Source organism: Bombina bombina, chromosome 7 (assembly GCF_027579735.1).
Source record: "Bombina bombina isolate aBomBom1 chromosome 7, aBomBom1.pri, whole genome shotgun sequence".
Taxonomy (NCBI): domain Eukaryota; kingdom Metazoa; phylum Chordata; class Amphibia; order Anura; family Bombinatoridae; genus Bombina; species Bombina bombina.
This window is the reverse complement of record NC_069505.1, coordinates 45,600,248-45,619,932: the sequence shown is the minus strand read 5'-3', so window position 1 is coordinate 45,619,932 and position 19,685 is coordinate 45,600,248. Positions and strand designations below refer to the sequence as shown.

Below are 19,685 nucleotides of genomic sequence, written 5' to 3'. Positions count from 1 at the left end.
TCAAATGCCACCTCCCAACGTGTCACTCACCTTTTATCACGGGCAACCCGATGTTCATCATGGCCCGTCCCTTGGCATCTATCTGTTGGACCTGCAGTGTTGGAAATTTCTCTGCCTCTAGTATCTTCTGTTTCTTCTCCGGCTCACTTTGCATCTTTTCTTCCGTCTCTACTATAAGGCTCTGATTTTTCTTCTGTGTCTCCTCTAGTCTCTGGACCTGTTCTGCTTTCTGCCTTGTTTCATTTAGCTTCTTTAGATCTTCCATTTTCTTCTTCTCCTCTGCCTTTTTAAAGAGTTTCAATCTCTCCTCTTCCAATTTCTGAGCCTTTCTCATCTTAAGTTTCTCTTCCGCTAATCTTTGAGCTTCTATGGTTTTCAGTTTCTCCCCATCAAGCATCTTGACCTCTATTTGCTTCAATCTCTTTTCCTCCAACCTATGAGCTTCTATTAATTTTAGATTTCCTTCTACTAACTTTTGAGATATAATAACTTTTTGTTTATCCTCATCTAACCCCTGAGCTTCTGATATTTTTTTCTTTTCATCATACAGCTTTTGAACATTTTTTGTTTTTTCCACCTCATCAAGTATTTGGACTTCACCTGCCTTCAACTGTGCAGCCTCTTTCAAAACATCTATCAAGTTTAGACTTCCTTCATTGACATCCTTAACCAATCCAGTCTTAAAGCCATCAGAATTCTGGTGTTTTGGACTTGACTTTTCTAACCCTACCCTTATGAGATCTTCATCTTCCTCATCATCATCGTCGTCATCTTCCTCCTCTATTTCTTCTTCCGTGATTTTCCCACGATTTATCCATGCTTCTATAATAGAGCTTTTCTGGCTAGAACTGAACTGTATAGACGTTGGGTGTGTTTCTAATATGTGGCTCTTCATATCTGTAAGGTTAGGACTAGGCAGGAGGGTAGCACATGTCATGCAATGGAGCTGATTTGTTTGATAATCATAATCCATCAAAAACTCCAATCTTAACCACTGCTGAAGGGATTCGTTCATGTACTGCTCTAAAACACAGGTGTCTAAAGGTAACGGTTGTGGAGGCTCAGGTCCCAGAAAAGGACGCCATGCACCTTTGGTAACAGGAGGTAGGCGGCGACGCTTTTTCTTAGAACTTGGTGTGGAAAAGGAGTCATCTGTTGGAGCAAACAAGAATAAGGAGAAACATTATCTGAAGACAGTATAAGGGAAAGAGTAAGAGAAAGAAAAGACAGTGAAGGAAAGGATTAGTGATATACTGGATAAAAAATAAAAAAAGTGAAGATGGATGAGAAAGAGAAGTCCTATTGTGTTCAAAATAACAGAAAGTAACTCAATTTGTAATACAACTTAATAAAAAGAACTACAATCAAATGAAACACATTTACATAATTAAAAAGGGATATGAAACACACACTTTTTATTATATGATTAAGATAGAGCAGCAATTTTAAGCAACTTTCTAATTAACTCTTATCATTTTTTCTTCGTTCTCTTGGTATCTTTATTTGAAAAGCAGGAATGTAAGCTCAGGAGCTGGCCCATGTTTGGTTCAGACCTGGGTAGCGCATGCTAATTGGTGGCTAAATGTAGATAACAGAGGCAAATTGGAAAGTCAATTCAAACTGCATGCTTTATCTGGAACATGAAAGTTTAATGTTGACTTTACTATTCCTTTAACCAGCACTAAAAACCATACAATAGACTAGTGAAGAAGAAGCTCAAACTGCCCACTTTGCTAATACACATTTTCATGCATCAGGGACAGGTTTGTTTTGAGTGTGGCAATGGATACAAGTTGGGGGAACTGAAGTAGATCATTTATAATATACAGAGACATAGCTAGATCTGTATTGATTGTGTCTAAAGATTTTTTTGTTTAATGTCTCTTTAAAGGGAATTTAAGAAGTAGGGATGGGCATTTGGGGGTTTCGGAGCCAAATGTATTACTGTGATACAGCCGAAGAACACGAAGGCCGCCTTCTTCCGCATTTTGAGGTATCCGAAACCTCCGAATGCCCATCCCTATTAAGAAGTATGAAAATATTATAATGCTCCATTTCATTAGACTCCAACAAAAAAAAAAAAAAAATAAACTGTCTGGTTGTTTTGAGGACATCTGTAAACTCTTGTGAATCACATTATATAGAACACAAAACATCTCATTTTTCTCACACTCCTCTGGTCTTTCCAACTCATTATTCATATTAAAAACAAAAACAGAATTTATGTTTACCTGATAAATTACTTTCTCCAACGGTGTGTCCGGTCCACGGCGTCATCCTTACTTGTGGGATATTCTCTTCCCCAACAGGAAATGGCAAAGAGCCCAGCAAAGCTGGTCACATGATCCCTCCTAGGCTCCGCCTACCCCAGTCATTCGACCGACGTTAAGGAGGAATATTTGCATAGGAGAAACCATATGATACCGTGGTGACTGTAGTTAAAGAAAATAAATCATCAGACCTGATTAAAAAACCAGGGCGGGCCGTGGACCGGACACACCGTTGGAGAAAGTAATTTATCAGGTAAACATAAATTCTGTTTTCTCCAACATAGGTGTGTCCGGTCCACGGCGTCATCCTTACTTGTGGGAACCAATACCAAAGCTTTAGGACACGGATGAAGGGAGGGAGCAAATCAGGTCACCTAAATGGAAGGCACCACGGCTTGCAAAACCTTTCTCCCAAAAAATAGCCTCAGAAGAAGCAAAAGTATCAAACTTGTAAAATTTGGTAAAAGTGTGCAGTGAAGACCAAGTCGCTGCCCTACATATCTGATCAACAGAAGCCTCGTTCTTGAAGGCCCATGTGGAAGCCACAGCCCTAGTGGAATGAGCTGTGATTCTTTCAGGAGGCTGCCGTCCGGCAGTCTCGTAAGCCAATCTGATGATGCTTTTAATCCAAAAAGAGAGAGAGGTAGAAGTTGCTTTTTGACCTCTCCTGTTACCAGAATAAACAACAAACAAGGAAGATGTTTGTCTAAAATCCTTTGTAGCATCTAAATAGAATTTTAGAGCGCGAACAACATCCAAATTGTGCAACAAACGTTCCTTCTTCGAAACTGGTTTCGGACCCAAAGAAGGCACGACTATCTCCTGGTTAATGTTTTTGTTAGAAACAACTTTTGGAAGAAAACCAGGTTTAGTACGTAAAACCACCTTATCTGCATGGAACACCAGATAAGGAGGAGAACACTGCAGAGCAGATAATTCTGAAACTCTTCTAGCGGAAGAAATTGCAGCCAAAAACAAAACTTTCCAAGATAATAACTTAATATCAACGGAATGTAAGGGTTCAAACGGAACCCCCTGAAGAACTGAAAGAACTAAGTTGAGACTCCAAGGAGGAGTCAAAGGTTTGTAAACAGGCTTGATTCTAACCAGAGCCTGAACAAAGGCTTGAACATCTGGCACAGCTGCCAGCTCTTTGTGAAGTAACACAGACAAGGCAGAAATCTGTCCCTTCAAGGAACTTGCAGATAATCCTTTCTCCAATCCTTCTTGAAGAAAGGATAGAATCCTAGGAATCTTTACCTTGTCCCAAGGGAATCCTTTAGATTCACACCAACAGATATATTTTTTCCATATTTTGTGGTAAATTTTTCTAGTTACAGGCTTTCTGGCCTGAACAAGAGTATCAATAACAGAATCTGAGAACCCTCGCTTTGATAAGATCAAGCGTTCAATCTCCAAGCAGTCAGCTGGAGTAGGACCAGATTCGGATGTTCGAACGGACCTTGAACAAGAAGGTCTCGTCTCAAAGGTAGCTTCCATGGTGAAGCCGATGACATATTCACCAGATCTGCCTACCAAGTCCTGCGTGGTTACGCAGGAGCTATCAAGATCACCTACGCCCTCTCCTGATTGATCCTGGCTACCAGCCTGGGGATGAGAGGAAACGGCGGGAATACATAAGCTAGGTTGAAGGTCCAAGGTGCTACTAGTGCATCTACTAGAGTCGCCTTGGGATCCCTGGATCTGGACCCGTAGCAAGGAACCTTGAAGTTCTGACGAGAGGCCATCAGATCCATGTCTGGAATGCCCCACAGTTGAGTGATTTGGGCAAAGATTTCCGGATGGAGTTCCCACACCCCCGGATGCAATGTCTGACGAATCAGAAAATCCGCTTCCCAAGTTTCCACTCCTGGGATGTGGATTGCAGACAGGTGGCAGGAGCGAGTCTCCGCCCATTGAATGATTTTGGTCACTTCTTCCATCGCCAGGGAACTCCTTGTTCCCCCCTGATGGTTGATGTACGCAACAGTCGTCATGTTGTCTGATTGAAACCGTATGAACTTGGCCCTCGCTAGCTGAGGCCAAGCCTTGAGAGCATTGAATATCGCTCTCAGTTCCAGAATATTTATCGGTAGAAGAGATTCTTCCCGAGACCAAAGACCCTGAGCTTTCAGGGATCCCCAGACCGCGCCCCAGCCCATCAGACTGGCGTCGGTCGTGACAATGACCCACTCTGGTCTGCGGGAGGTCACCCCTAGCGACAGGTTGTCCAGGGACAGCCACCAACGGAGTGAGTCTCTGGTCCTCTGATTTACTTGTATCTTCGGAGACAAGTCTGTATAGTCCCCAATCCACTGACTGAGCATACACAATTGAAATGGTCTTAGATGAATGCGCGCAAAAGGAACTATGTCCATTGCCGCTACCATCAAACCTATCACTTCCATGCACTGTGCTATGGAAGGAAGAGGAACGGAAGGAAGTATCCGACAAGAGTTTAGAAGTTTTGTTTTTCTGGTCTCTGTCAGAAAAATCCTCATTTCTAAGGAGTCTATTATTGTTCCCAAGAAGGGAACTCTTGTCGACGGAGATAGAGAACTCTTTTCCACGTTCACTTACCATCCGTGAGATCTGAGAAAGGCCAGGACTATGTCCGTGTGAGCCTTTGCTTGAGGAAGGGACGACGCTTGAATCAGAATGTCGTCCAAGTAAGGTACTACAGCAATGCCCCTTGGTCTTAGCACCGCCAGAAGGGACCCTAGTACCTTTGTGAAAATCCTTGGAACAGTGGCTAATCCGAAAGGAAGCGCCACGAACTGGTAATGCTTGTCCAGGAATGCGAACCTTAGGAACCGATGATGTTCCTTGTGGACAGGAATATGTAGATACGCATCCTTTAAATCCACCGTGGTCAAGAATTGACCTTTCTGGATGGAAGGATTGTTCGAATGGTTTCCATTTTGGACGATGGAACCTTGAGAAACTTGTTTAGGATCTTGAGATCTAAGATTGGTCTGAACGTTCCCTCTTTTTTGGGAACTACGAACAGATTGGAGTAGAACCCCATCCCTCGTTCTTTTAATGGAACAGGATGAATCACTTCCAGAAGATAACCTTGGAAGACTATTTCTAGCGCCCAAGGATCCAGAACATCTCTTGCCCAAGCCTGAGTGAAGAGAGAGAGTCTGCCCCCCACCAAATCCGGTCCCGGATCGGGGGCCCGCATCTCATGCTGTCTTGGGAGCAGTGGCAGGTTTCTTGGCCTGCTTTCCTTTGTTCCAGCCTTGCCTTGGTCTCCAGGCTGGATTGGCTTGAGAAGTATTACCCTCCTGCTTAGAGGACGTAGCACTTGGGGCTGGTCCGTTTCTGCGAAAGGGACGAAAATTAGGTTTATTTTTGGCCTTGAAAGACCTATTCTGAGGAAGGGCGTGGCCCTTGCCCCCAGTGATATCAGAGATAAACTCTTTCAAGTCAGGGCCAAACAGTGTTTTCCCCTTGAAAGGAATGTCAAACAATTTGTTCTTGGAAGACGCATCCGCTGACCAAGATTTTAACCAAAGCGCTCTGCGCGCCACAATAGCAAACCCAGAATTTTTCGCCGCTAACCTAGCCAATTGCAAGGTGGCGTCTAGGGTGAAAGAATTAGCCAATTTAAGAGCACGAATTCTGTCCATAATCTCCTCATAAGAAGAAGAATTACTAATAATCGCCTTTTCTAGCTCATCGCACCAGAAACACGCGGCTGTAGTGACAGGGACAATGCATGCAATTGGTTGTAGAAGGTAACCTTGCTGAACAAACATCTTTTTTAGCAAACCTTCTAATTTTTTATCCATAGGATCTTGGAAAGCACAACTATCTTCTATGGGTATAGTGGTGCGCTTGTTTAGAGTAGAAACCGCCCCCCTCGACCTTGGGGACTGTCTGCCATAAGTCCTTTCTGGGGTCGACTATAGGAAACAATTTTTTAAATATGGGGGGAGGTACGAAAGGTACACCGGGCCTGTCCCATTCTTTATTAACAATGTACGCCACCCGCTTGAGTATAGGAAAAGCTTCGGGGGGCCCCGGGGCCTCTAGGAACTTGTCCATTTTACATAGTGTTTCTGGAATGACCAGATAATCACAATCATCCAAATTGGATAACACCTCCTTAAGCAGAGCGCGGAGATGTTCCAACTTAAATTTAAAAGTAATCACATCAGGTTCAGCTTGTTGAGAAATTTTTCCTGAATCTGAAATTTCTCCCTCAGACAAAACCTCCCTGGCCCCCTCAGACTGGTGTAGGGGCCCTTCAGAAACAATATCATCAGCGGCCTCATGCTCTTCAGTATTTTCTAAAACAGAGCAGTCGCGCTTTCGCTGATAAGTGGGCATATTGGCTAAAATGTTTTTGATAGAATTATCCATTACAGCCGTTAATTGTTGCATAGTAAGGAGTATTGGCGCGCTAGATGTACTAGGGGCCTCCTGTATGGGCAAAACTGGTGTAGACGAAGGAGGGGATGATGCAGTACCATGCTTACTCCCCTCACTTGAGGAATCATCTTGGGCATCATTTTTACTAAATTTATTATGACATAAATCACATCTATTTAAATGAGAAGGAACCTTGGCTTCCCCACAGTCAGAACACAATCTATCTGGTAGTTCAGACATGTTAAACAGGCATAAACTTGATAACAAAGCACAAAAAACGTTTTAAAATAAAACCGTTACTGTCACTTTAAATTTTAAACTGAACACACTTTATTACTGCAATTGCGAAAAAGTATGAAGGAATTGTTCAAAATTCACCAAAATTTCACCACAGTGTCTTAAAGCCTTAAAAGTATTGCACACCAAATTTGGAAGCTTTAACCCTTAAAATAACGGAACCGGAGCCGTTTTTATATTTAACCCCTTTACAGTCCCTGGAATCTGCTTTGCTGAGACCCAACCAAGCCCAAAGGGGAATACGATACCAAATAATGCCTTCAGAAAGACTTTTCTATGTATCAGAGCTCCACACACATGCAGCTGCATGTCATGCTGTTCTCAAAAACAAGTGCGCCATACCGGCGCGAAAATGAGGCTCTGACTATGATTAGGGAAAGCCCCAATAGAATAAAGTGTCTAAAACAGTGCCTGCCGATATTATTTTACAAAAAATACCCAGATTAAATGATTCCTCAAGGCTAAATATGTGTAAATATGATCGATTTAGCCCAGAAAATGTCTACAGTCTTAATAAGCCCTTGTGAAGCCCTTATTTACTGTGTGAATAAAAATGGCTTACCGGATCCCATAGGGAAAATGACAGCTTCCAGCATTACATCGTCTTGTTAGAATGTGTCATACCTCAAGCAGCAAAAGACTGCTCACTGTTCCCCCAACTGAAGTTAATTCCTCTCAACAGTCCTGTGTGGAACAGCCATGGATTTTAGTAACGGTTGCTAAAATCATTTTCCTCATACAAACAGAAATCTTCATCTCTTTTCTGTTTCAGAGTAAATAGTACATACCAGCACTATTTTAAAATAACAAACTCTTGATTGAATAATAAAAACTACAGTTAAACACTAAAAAACTCTAAGCCATCTCCGTGGAGATGTTGCCTGTACAACGGCAAAGAGAATGACTGGGGTAGGCGGAGCCTAGGAGGGATCATGTGACCAGCTTTGCTGGGCTCTTTGCCATTTCCTGTTGGGGAAGAGAATATCCCACAAGTAAGGATGACGCCGTGGACCGGACACACCTATGTTGGAGAAATCCAGTTTACTTCAACAGTCAAAATGACTCTGTCTTGGTATCCTTTGATGAAAAGCATACTTAAAGTATCATTAAACATGTTGAAATCTGTGCATATCCTAAAAGGGTTACTTAAGTAAAAATAGTTTGCATTAAACAAAAATAAAAAAATAAAAGTTTCAAAATTGCTGGCAAGTATTTTAAAATAATTTTCAAAAATTTGTTACAAAGCTGTGCTGTCTGGAGCAGTCTGCTCCACCCCCCTTATCAGTGTTTAGACACAGGCATTGTATTTACACAGAGTTCACAGCTTCTAGGCAGATAATCCATATGCACTTTTGCATTCTACCAAAACAACAATAGATATAGATACAGCCATAGAAGGAAATGTGTGTGTGTGTGTGTGTGTGTGTGGGGGGGGGGGTTTAGAGCTTTACAATTCAGAAACTTAAAAGAAAGGGTTAATGGCAAGGCACTGCAGTATACATTTGCAGGTAAAGTAATTGAAGTACATATTATATTTTGTCTCTATCCCAACTTGTTTTATGTCCCTTTAAAGTTAAACAGTATAAGATTGTAATATAAAATGTTTAAATGTAGTTAAAGAACTTTGCAATATACATTTATTATTTTACCCCTTTTTCCTGTATTTTAACTCTGAAAATTGTTTTGTTTTTTAATTCACTGTTTCTGTAAAGTAATGGGCTGAACTCAAACTGACAGTGTAGTCAAAAACAAAAGTTTCCTTTATAAATAAAGCATGACATAAGTAACCTTTGCAAAGTATATTTATTATGTAGCTAAAGGTTTTAAAAATAATAATAAAAAAAAATGTACAGTGCTGTCACAGCTTATGCATACGTACGTAATGCACACTGATCACATAGCTAGGGGTTTTACCTCACTCTACAAAAAAACCCTATAAGGGAACAAAAAGGAGGCGCCATATTGTGTAAACAGAATAAGGAACAGAAGGCGATGCTACAGCAGATCTTATACTAACAAGTGCACCAGCTCACCTATGTGCTGGTAGGAGCAGGCTGAAACAATTAGCAGCAGTTCAGCACACTGACTCTCTCGCTAAGGCCTTCCCAATACGAGATTCAACTTTCAAGCTTTGAAGTCAGCAAATCACATGGTCTGATAAAGTATTAAGACATGTTACAAAACAGAGTCAGAAGCTGACATGCCTGCTAGCACTGTACTGTGCAATGTATAGGGAGTCAGTAGCGGACATTCCTGCTAGCTCTGTACTGTGCAATGTATATGGAGTTAGTAGCTGACATGCCTACTGGCTCTGTACTGAGTAATGTATAGGGAGTCAGTAGCTGACATGCCTGCTAGCTCTGTTCTGTGCAATGTATAGGAAGTCAGTAGCGGACATTCCTGCTAGCTCTGTACTGTGCAATGTACTGTGCACTGTATATGGAGTTAGTAGCTTACATGCCTACTGGCTCTGTACTGTGCAATGTATATGGAGTTAGTAGCTGACATGCCTACTGGCTCTGTACTGAGTAATGTATAGGGAGTCAGTAGCTGACATGCCTGCTAGCTCTGTACTGTGCACTGTATAGGAAGTCAGAAGCTGACATGCCTGCTAGCTCTGTACTGTGTAATGTATAGCGAGTCAGTAGCGGACATTACTGCTAGCTCTCTACTGTGCAATGTATATGGAGTTAGTAGCTGACATGCCTACTGGCTCTGTACTGTGTAATGTATAGGGAGTCAGTAGCTGACATGCCTACTGGCTCTGTAATGTATAGGGAATCAATAGCTGAAATGCCAGGTAGCTTTGTACTATGTAATGTATAGAAAGTCACTAGCTGACATGCTTTCTAACTCTGTGCTGTGCAGAGGGAAAAAACTCAGTTTTATGTAAAGAGCAGGACACAAAGAAACTAAAGCGGCTAAAATCACACAGCCCTTGTCCTAAACCTACTGAGGTATATTCTTCAACAAATGATACCAAGAGAATATATTACCTTTGATAATTAAGCCACACATTTTTTTTAGGAGCCAGGAAAGGAATTTAAAAGGAGGAGAATAATTAATAAAATAGCAGCTGAAAATACAATTTTGTGACCTGGTGTCCAAGATGTGTCAAGCCAAGATGTGTAGTATTATAGCTAAATAAAAAAAAACAGGAGCCATCTATAAAGGTGTTGTAAGTATGGCTTCTATGGATTTGCCAATCACTATTACAGACAATACCCCTCCCTGAGTCACCTGCCACTGAATCCTCGCCAGAAGCCCCAGCTATTGATTGGGCATCCACAAAGAGGTGAGCATCCCAACTGCCAATGATCACCTCCTTCTCGCATGGTGTCCACTGGAGAGAGTATGGATGCTTCTGACGAATATGGCGCTTAATGGTACTTAGTTTCAAAGTTGCCAAAGAGCTACCACACACCATGCAGATCATACTATGACATCGGGCATTAAAATCCATCAGATACTCCATTCTCCAGTGGCTGTGGTAGTAACGGCGGTGGTCTTTGCCAGGAATTCGGCTACTCCCAGGCCGTGAAGCACGTTCTTCAATGCCAACATGGCTACGACTCTCTCCACTGCTCTCTGGGGAACTCCAGCTCCGTGAAGTAGGGGATAGAAAAACACCTCCAGGTAGAGGATTGGAGGGATCAGGATAGAGCAAATCTATGTCTAGAAAAAAAAGGAGAGAGTGGGCAAGATTAAAAGGAAACAACAAAATAATAGAGACATGGGATATAAGAGAAAAAGTATTAGATGAACAGCCAATCTATATAGTAAGAACTAATAAAATCTGAGAATAAGAGGGTTTGTGAGCCAAGGAACTACTGTCCCTACTTAGTGGTACTAAGGTAACACCACTTCTTCCCTCATCTAGCTGACCTGTCCTTAATCAGCAGTATTTCTTCCCTCTTCCAGCTTTACGCCTAGTTTATACCATTTATCTATGCCCTGCAGTAATTTTTCCCTACTGCAGCTATCTGTCCTATTTGTTAGCAGTGCTTCTTCCCTCCTTGCGCTGTCCCTGCCCCAATCAGCAGTGCTTCTTCCCTCCTTGCGCTGTCCCTGCCCCAATCAGCAGTGCTTCTTCCCTCCTTGCGCTGTCCCTGCTCCAATCAGCAGTGTTTCTTCCCTCCTTGCGCTGTCCCTGCCCCAATCAGCAGTGCTTCTTCCCTCCTTGCGCTGTCCCTGCCCCAATCAGCAGTGCTTCTTCCTATCTCGCGCAGTCGATGTTCCCTCCTTACGCAGTCCCTGTCCACAATCAGCAGCACTTCTTCCTATCTCGTGCAGTCCCTACCCTCAATCAGCAGTGCTTCTTCCCTCCTCACTCAGTCCCTGTCCCTAATCAATAGTGCTTCTTCCCCCCCCCTTTGCTCAGTCCCTGCCCCCACTCAGTGGTGCTTCAGTCCTCCTTGTGCAGTTCCTGCCTCCAATTAGCAGTGCTTCTTCCCTCCTTGCGCAGTCCCTGCCCCACTGAAAAGTACTTCATTCCCCCTCGCACAGTCCCTGCCTCCAATTAGCAGTCCACTTCTTCCCTCCTCGCGCAATCCCTCCCCCCCAATCAGCAGTAATTCTTTACTCCTTGCGCAATCCCTGCCCCCAATCAGAAATGCTTTCTCCCTCCTCACTCAGTCCCTGCCCCCAATCAGCAGTGCTTCTTCCCTCCTCATTCAGTCCCTGCCCCTAATCAGCAGTGATTCTTCCCTCCTCGCGCAGTCCCTGCCACTAATCATCAGTGATTCTTCCCCTCCTTGCGCAGTCCCTGCCCCCACTCAGCAGTGCATCATCCCTTCCTACACAGTCCATGCCACTATTCAGCAGTACTTGTTCGCTCCTCAAGCGATCCCTGCCCCAATCAGCAGTACTTCTTGCTTCCTTCAGCCTTCTCTGCCCACAATCAGTACATCAGCACTTCTACTCTCCTCCAGCTGCCGCTCCACTCAATCAGAAGTATTTATTTCATTGTCTCCTCCAACCGCCCTTCACCCTTTTAGAATTATAATTTCCGTATTATAACTGCCCTCGTCCCTATTCTGAATTTTCCAACACAGGTCCAAAAATGCACAATCTGAATTATTTCTTTTTACCATCTATCACTGGCAAATATATAAATTAGCATGTTCCTTCAAAATACTGTGTCACTTGCCTCCTCCATATATGCATAACAGTAGTTATCACTGCTTCCTGTTACAGCTGCCTTTGTACCCTGAATCTGAATTACTTCCCACCATATGCCAATGACCACAATCTGAATTACCACTTTCCATGTTCTTAATCTCGAGTACCACTTCCCCTAGAGCTGTCCCTGTCCTTCAGTGCCAAAGTCCCATCTCCTGTGCCCAATCCACAATACCACTTTATCTTACTGATCCCCTGCAAATCTATTTTCCTTTTACTGTAATATAATGGTTCTCTCCTCCAAATAAGATCAATAAATCAGTGTATGATCGAAATATGGGGAACTGTACCCACACACTCAAAACATACAGGTAGAATAAGGAATAAAGGGGAAACGTGCAAAAGCAATTTATGATTGCAGCATCCCTTTGCAGCGGTTTACCTGAACATGGCCAGCTATTGGTGGCTATACTGTCCCAGACTTGCTCAACAGCCATAAAGGGTAGGAGAGGTACACATAATATAGCTGCGAAATCAAACGCTCTACAAATCACTGATAATTATAATAATGACAATAATAATCATGAGTATTCATTTTGTTAGTGTTGCGCCGCGCCGCTCTAGCTGTTGCTAGGGACGCGGCGCCCGCTGTCTGCTCGTTGCCTAGGGGGAAGTCGGCTCCTCTCTGCGTGCGGCGGTTACGTCATCACCGTACGCTTCCTCCTGCAGATGCCGGTCTGGGTCTCCTGTGGCGCGAATCCTGCGCCTATGTAAGTAACTTCAGTCCTACCTATCACTGCCCAAGTATAGGTGTTACTTACTGTTCTTCTGGGTGTTATTTATTCGTATGCTGAATTGTTATTTTGTTGCTGACCCCCACTTGTCTGACCACTCTGCCTCTTTAACCCTTAACTGCTTGATTGATACTGCTGCTGAACTTTGCTTGTCTGACCACTCTGCCTCCTTAACCCTGTACTGCTTGACTGATATTGTTGCTGAACTCTGCCAGTCTGACCACGCTGGGATAACAAGACTACTGGCCGAGTTCGGTCTGATAGAGGAGTATCCCACGAGCATTACAGTTAGTACATATGGTACTCTTAATAATATGGTGTACAACTGTATTGGAAATAAACCTTTATTTTTTCTGGATAAAAGGAACCTCCTTTGGTTGCATATAGCAGAAGAAAAACAATTAGGCACAGTAGTTAGGAATGATGCTGGATATGGGAGTGAGATGCAAATACTGTTTAAGCTTACTTAACGGAGACAATTTCCCTACGAAGGAATGAAATATTAGATGAGGAGGTACATTACTTGATAAAACACATGTAGTTTATGCATTAAAATGTCCATGTGGGCTATTATATGTTGGTAAAACAAAACAGAGGGTAAAAGAGTGCATAGTCGAACAAAAATCCAATACTGAGATTCCAAAATTATAATACTTGCCCATTTCAGCTTATTTTGCTGAAATGGTACACCAAGCCAGTCAATTTAGATTTTTGGTCTTTGAGAAAGTTGAGCAGAATAGACGAAGAGGGAAATGGTACCAAAGAGTTACTTTTTGAAAGAAGCTAGGTGGTACAATTAAGATAAAGTGGTATACTGTATAACATTTTTGATAATATGGTTAGATAAGTAATTCATAATGAATAAGTGTCAAGATAAAAAAGGGTTAGATATAAATGCATGATATAAGAAAAATTGTATAGGAAGGAAAGAGGTTGAAAAAGAGTTAAATGTTCTCTTGATGTCGTCATTTTACACACTGATTGTTTGTAACTGGCTAAGTGTTTAAAATGTTGAGCATTTAATCTGTCACCTAAAAAAGGGCAGGAGCCCCAAAATGTTGCTATGACAAGTAAATATGAGTATACATTTGCAATAAAAAAAACAAAACAAAAAACATTTCAAGCGTGCATTACCATTTATTTTGTACACTAGGGAAAGGGGCTTGAGGCTTTGCATCCTACATTTAGGACTGTTTATGGTGACATTGTTGTGAATGTTCACTTTGCACAATGGCTCATCAACTGTGTCCAGCTTTGAACCAGTAGTGTATTGGTACCCCGGAGCTGACATGGGCACTAAACAATTGTTTTTATAAAAGAAATTGACTAAATAGTTTATATTAAATATGTCTACACTGTATGGGACTAAAATTTAAATATCTCCAATTATTATTATTTTTTTTAACCACCTCTTTACCGCTAACCCCCTCAATGCACTGGTTACCCACACAGCAGATAGTACAGCCAATCAAAATCTTTACCACCCATTCCATAGCTACATAGTATAGCCTGTCCCTGCACCTCTTCTTTGGTTAATTGACAAAACTCTAGAAATGCAAATCCTGCAAAGTGACACATTGCCACAGCACAAGACCTGTATTGCTCAGTCTATTACTCATCCAAAAAAAAGAGTTGTGAGAGTGCGCTCTGCTATTCAACAATGGCTTCTGATTGGCTATACTACTCACATGTAAGCAATAACAAATAAAGAAGCTAGAGGTACTGGGTGGCTGGTGCATTGAAGAGGTTAGTGACAACATCAAGATTAGAAAATTCTTGAAGATACTGTATGCAAATAAGGTCCTACAAAGAAACAGAAATGTAACAGAAACATCTGGATAAAACTCTTTATTAAAATTTAGGAATCTACTGTCCCTTTAAATGTGTTTAAATACAAAATAAACATGGAAAAAAGCTAACTCCTGCCGGTGGCCATCCCCTTACACACACGGAAAATAATCAAACTTAACTTTGAGTTTCGATGGGTTACCAAAACACTCAAATATTTGGGCATAAATCTCCCAGTTCAGATGCAACTGCTATACAAATATAACTACACCCCACTCCTTAATCAATTCAAGAAAGACCACTTGAAGTGGCGAACGTGTGGCTTCTCTTGGATGGGGAGAGTAGCATTAGTCAAAATGAACATGCTACCGCAAATTTTATATCTTTTCAGAGCCATTCCCATTAAACTGGTCAAAGCAGATACAGGTGGCCCTCGTTTTACAACGGTTCAATTTACACCGTTTCAGAATAACAACCTTTTTTTCCAGTCAGATGACTTCTATTGAAAAGCATTGAGAAGCAGTGCATTTATTAAAATAGACAGTAGGTGGAGCTGTCTGCTTGTGTTGCAGCAAAGCCAAGCAAGCTGAAATTAATCAGTTTAACCAGACCTCAGCTATCGAGCAGATTTCAAAGGAACAAGATCTTCCTGTCTATAAATCAGTCCAGATTGGAATGCATAGAAAGAACTGTCTGCAGAAAAATTCAAGTGAAGTCTGTGTTGTGTGATTATTTTATTAGGTTTATAATGCTGTTTAGCAAATGTTTTTGTTCATTTAACTTAGTTTAATTATATATTCTGTGTTGTGTGATTATTTTATTAGGTTTATAATGCTGTTTAGCATTTAAAGTCTTCATTTCAAAGCTTTAAAAATAATGTATTAGGTGTTACTTATGACAATTTTGAGAGGGGCCTGGAACCTATCTCCCTCACTTCCCATTGACTTACATTGTAAACTGGGTTTCAATTTACAACGGTTTCGATTTACAACCATTCCTTCTGGAACCTAACCCCGGCGTAAACTGAGGGCTACCTGTTTATTAAAACACAGGCTGACATATTAGCTTTTATAAGAGGACCGAAATCGGCTAGAATAGCAAAACAGGTGATGTGTAAAAGCAGAGCAGCAGGGGGAGTAGGTGCTCCGGATCTTTTGGAATATTATAGAGCCGCTAGACTAGCCCAGGACTCCTGTCTCATGAGGAGATCAGAGGAAGCTACCTGGGTGTTTTTAGAGATGGAGCTGGGAGGATGGGAAGAGAGAGACTCAATCTTTTGGGACACACATCCTACTCACTCAGTTAACATACAGGCTCAGGCGTACACTTCAGACCTGACTACAAAGACATGGACACAGACACTTAAGAGAACAGACTTGTTTCCTAAATATTCTTTACTGACCCCAATTAGATGCTTTCTAGCAGGTGACACTCGCAGGGTGGCTGCCGAATGGGAAAACAAGGGGCTCTACAGTGTGGTGGACGTAGTGAAGGGGGAACAGTTGCTACCTTTCACCCAGATACAGTTAAAACTTGTACCCATAAAACTACATTGGTACCTCTAACTCCAATTGCGCTCCTCCCTGCATACTTTCCTTAAAAAAAATCAAAAAGTGGACAACCTACGGTGTTAGAGACATGTGGCGCAAGCTTGGCCAGGACCAAACACAACATTTCGAGAATATACATAACACTGCAGACACCTCCGAACAGGACCAAATCCTCGGTAATAAGGGCATAAGAGAAAGATCTGAATATACTTAAAGGAATACAGGAATGGGAGGAAATGATTCAGGGGCCTGATAAGGGATTAATTAGCATGGACCTAAAAGAAAATGTCATGAAGACTATATTTAGATGGTATCTTACACCAATGAGGACAGCTCATATGCGACCAAATGGCAGTAATCTATGTTATAGAGGATGCAGTGAGCTAGGGTCATATAAACATATGTGGTGGGACTGTAGGGGAATACAGAGGATTTGGCAGAATCTCTCCACTCTTATTAGTCAGCTGCTGGAGAAAGAGGTTACTCTTACTATTCAACAGGCACTGTTACACGAACACATAGATAAATTCCATAAATATATTAACACGTTGATTAGAATCCTGTGTACAGTGACAAGGGTCTGCATTGCGAAGTATTGGAAGATAGGCTCCCCTCCATGGTCGGAAATACACAATAAAATTTGCTACACTTATACTATGCATGAATCTGCAGCGGACACTTTAAACAATAGGGCCTCATTTCAGAAAATATGGTATTACTGGATTAGTAATTCAAATCCCTCCAGAAGGGAACATGTGGCCCAACCTGATTCTTGAGCACTGAGTCTGAGCATCACCTGTAGGCTTCGGAGGACCACTGGGAGTGGGAATACTGTCTATTCCCCCCCCCCCTCTCCCTCTCCTTCCCCCCCCCCCCGCTCTTTTTAGAGCCGTGTTTATTTGATCATCATTAGAGATAAGAACCTTTCAGCATACTCTATTTTTATTGCTTTATTAATGGTTAAGAGGTTCACAAAAGGATAAATATGTAACAACATTTCTAGAAGAGATTCCAATACAGACAACCGATTTGTAGAATGTGAAAATTGATTTATTTTGTAGGATCCCCTACATTCAAAATTGTGTTCCCAGGAAATATAAAAAGTGTATTAAAATATATGGGAGGAACTGGGGGTATATCATTTAGATATGGTGGAACTGTTATATGTTAATGTTATTAAGCTTGTTCCTAAATTCTTTTTGTATTGTATATGATCAAGAATTATTTTAATAATAAAAATATTTAAACATAAATATGTGTTTAACCCTTTTGCAAGGGTTCAATATAGTTCTTCACAAGAAAGTGAAATAATAAAATGGTCTACAAGATACAACAGTTTACAATTCTCTTTATATGTCCCTTTAAGATCCTAAAATACCTATAGGCGTTAAATACTAGGTTCGTGCATAGAACAATATAGTCGCCTTGACAAAACCTCTCTGGCTCCTAAAAAAACAAAATGTGTTGACTCCTTTCAACTGCAAAATTATTTTTTTTTTAAATTGAACATTGTGCATATTTTTGTATTATTTAAAAGAAAATGTTTAAGTGTTTTGGGTTTCTATCTATACTATAATCACGTTTGTAACGCATCGGTCGCCAGTTGTGCACGCATCCTCCAAGGAATAATGGCTGCGCGAGGCAGCCAAAAGAATGTTGGCTGCGCGTGCAGCCAAAAGAATCCACCTGGATGCAGCGTAGGCAAACCTGAAGCCTTAAAAAAAAAAACACACACAACAACATGCAATCATTGCAGGAAATAACTAAAAAACACGTAACCGCCCGCAAAAAATAAACACATGTAACTGAACGCACGAAGTACAAACAAACACCTAAACCGTCAACCCCCACATCGCAAAACAATAAAGTAATTAACCCCTAATCCACAAAAAACATAATTAAAATATTAACCCATTAACCCGCCAACCCCCCACATCGCAATAAACCTAATTAACCAATTAACCCCTAAACCGGAAATAAACTATTTAACCTATTAACTCAAACCGCCAACCCCCCACATCACAATAAAAATAATTAACCTATTATCCCCTAAACTGCCAAGCCCCCACATCGCAATAACCCTTATTAACCTATTAACCCCTAAACCGCCAAACCCCCAAATCGCAATAACCCTGATTAATATATTAATCCCTATACCTAACACCCCTAAATTAACCCCAATTACTACTAAATGATAATAAAAAAAATTATACCTAATCCCTATGAAAATAAAAAGCCTGCCCCAAAATAAAAACACCCCCTAATCTAAACTACCAATAGCCCTTAAAAGGGCCTTTTGTAGGGCATTGCCCTAAGTTAAACAGCTCTTTTACCTCTAAAAAACACTAAGTCCCCCTAACAGTAACACCCCCCCCCCCACCAAACCCCTCAAAATAAAACACTTAAGAAACTAAACTATCCATTGCCCCTAAAGGGGCATTTGTATGGACATTCAAGCCCAAGAAAATCCTAATCTTAAAAAATAAATAATAAAAAAACACCCCAAAAAATGAAAATAAAAAAGCCTGAACCTAATCCCTAAATAGGTACAGGTGGCCCTCAGTTTACAACGGTTCAATTTGCGCCATTTCAGAATAACAACCTTGATTAAAAAAGCCAGTAGGTGGAGCGGTCCCCTCGTATTGCAGCAAAGATATGCAAGCCGAACAACCTGAAATTAATCAGTTTAACCAGACCTGAGCTATCGAGCAGATGTCAAAGGAACAAGATCTTCCTGTCTATAAATCAGTCCAGATTGGAATGCATAGAAAGAATGGTTTGCAGAAAAATGCAAGTAAAGTGTTGTGTGATTATTTTATTAGGTTTATAAGGCTGTTTAGCATTTAAATTCTTCATTTCAAAGCTTTAAACATAATGTATTAGGTGTTACTTATGACAATTTTGAGAGAGGCCTAAAACCTAACTCCCTCACTTCCCATTGACTTACATTATAAACTGGGTTTCAATATACAACGGATTCGATTTACAACCATTCCTTCTGGAACCTAACCCAGGCATAAACTGAGGGTTACCTGTACTTACTGTTCCTGAAGTCCGGCGGAGGTCTTCTTCCAGACGGATCCATCATCTTCTATCTTCATCCGGAGTGAAGGCGCGCACGGAGCAGAGGTGCGGAGCAGTGTTCCCGATGCCTGGATCTTCTACGGCGGCAGTCCTTGGTGGTATGGAGGCTCCTCTTTATGAGATTGTCTGTTGCACACTGAAGATTGAATGCAAGGTACCCCATATGTATTGGGGTACCTTGCATTCCTATTAGCTGAAATTTTGAAATCACTCAATAGGATGAGAGCTACTGAAATCTTATTGGCTGATTTGAACAGCCAATAGGATTTCAGTAGCTCTTATCCTATTGGCTGATTTCAAAATTTCAGCCAACAGGAATGCAAGGTACCTCAAATTTATTGTGGTACCTTGCATTCAATCTTCAGTCTACGACGGACATCAGATGCCCATACAAATGCCCC

At 41.5% G+C, this 19,685-nt stretch overlaps 1 protein-coding gene across 1 annotated transcript in view; it reads right to left on the bottom strand.

Moving 5' to 3' along the window:
* ZFTA (zinc finger translocation associated) overlaps positions 1-19,685 on the bottom strand; it is a 102,742-nt gene that overhangs the window by 67,510 nt on the left and 15,547 nt on the right. The window contains exons 2-3 of the mRNA XM_053689246.1: positions 10,188-10,622; positions 31-1,152 (exon numbers count right to left, since the gene is read on the bottom strand). Coding sequence (XP_053545221.1) covers positions 31-1,152; positions 10,188-10,622 — 1,557 coding nt within the window. The remainder of the gene's footprint in view (positions 1-30; positions 1,153-10,187; positions 10,623-19,685) is intronic.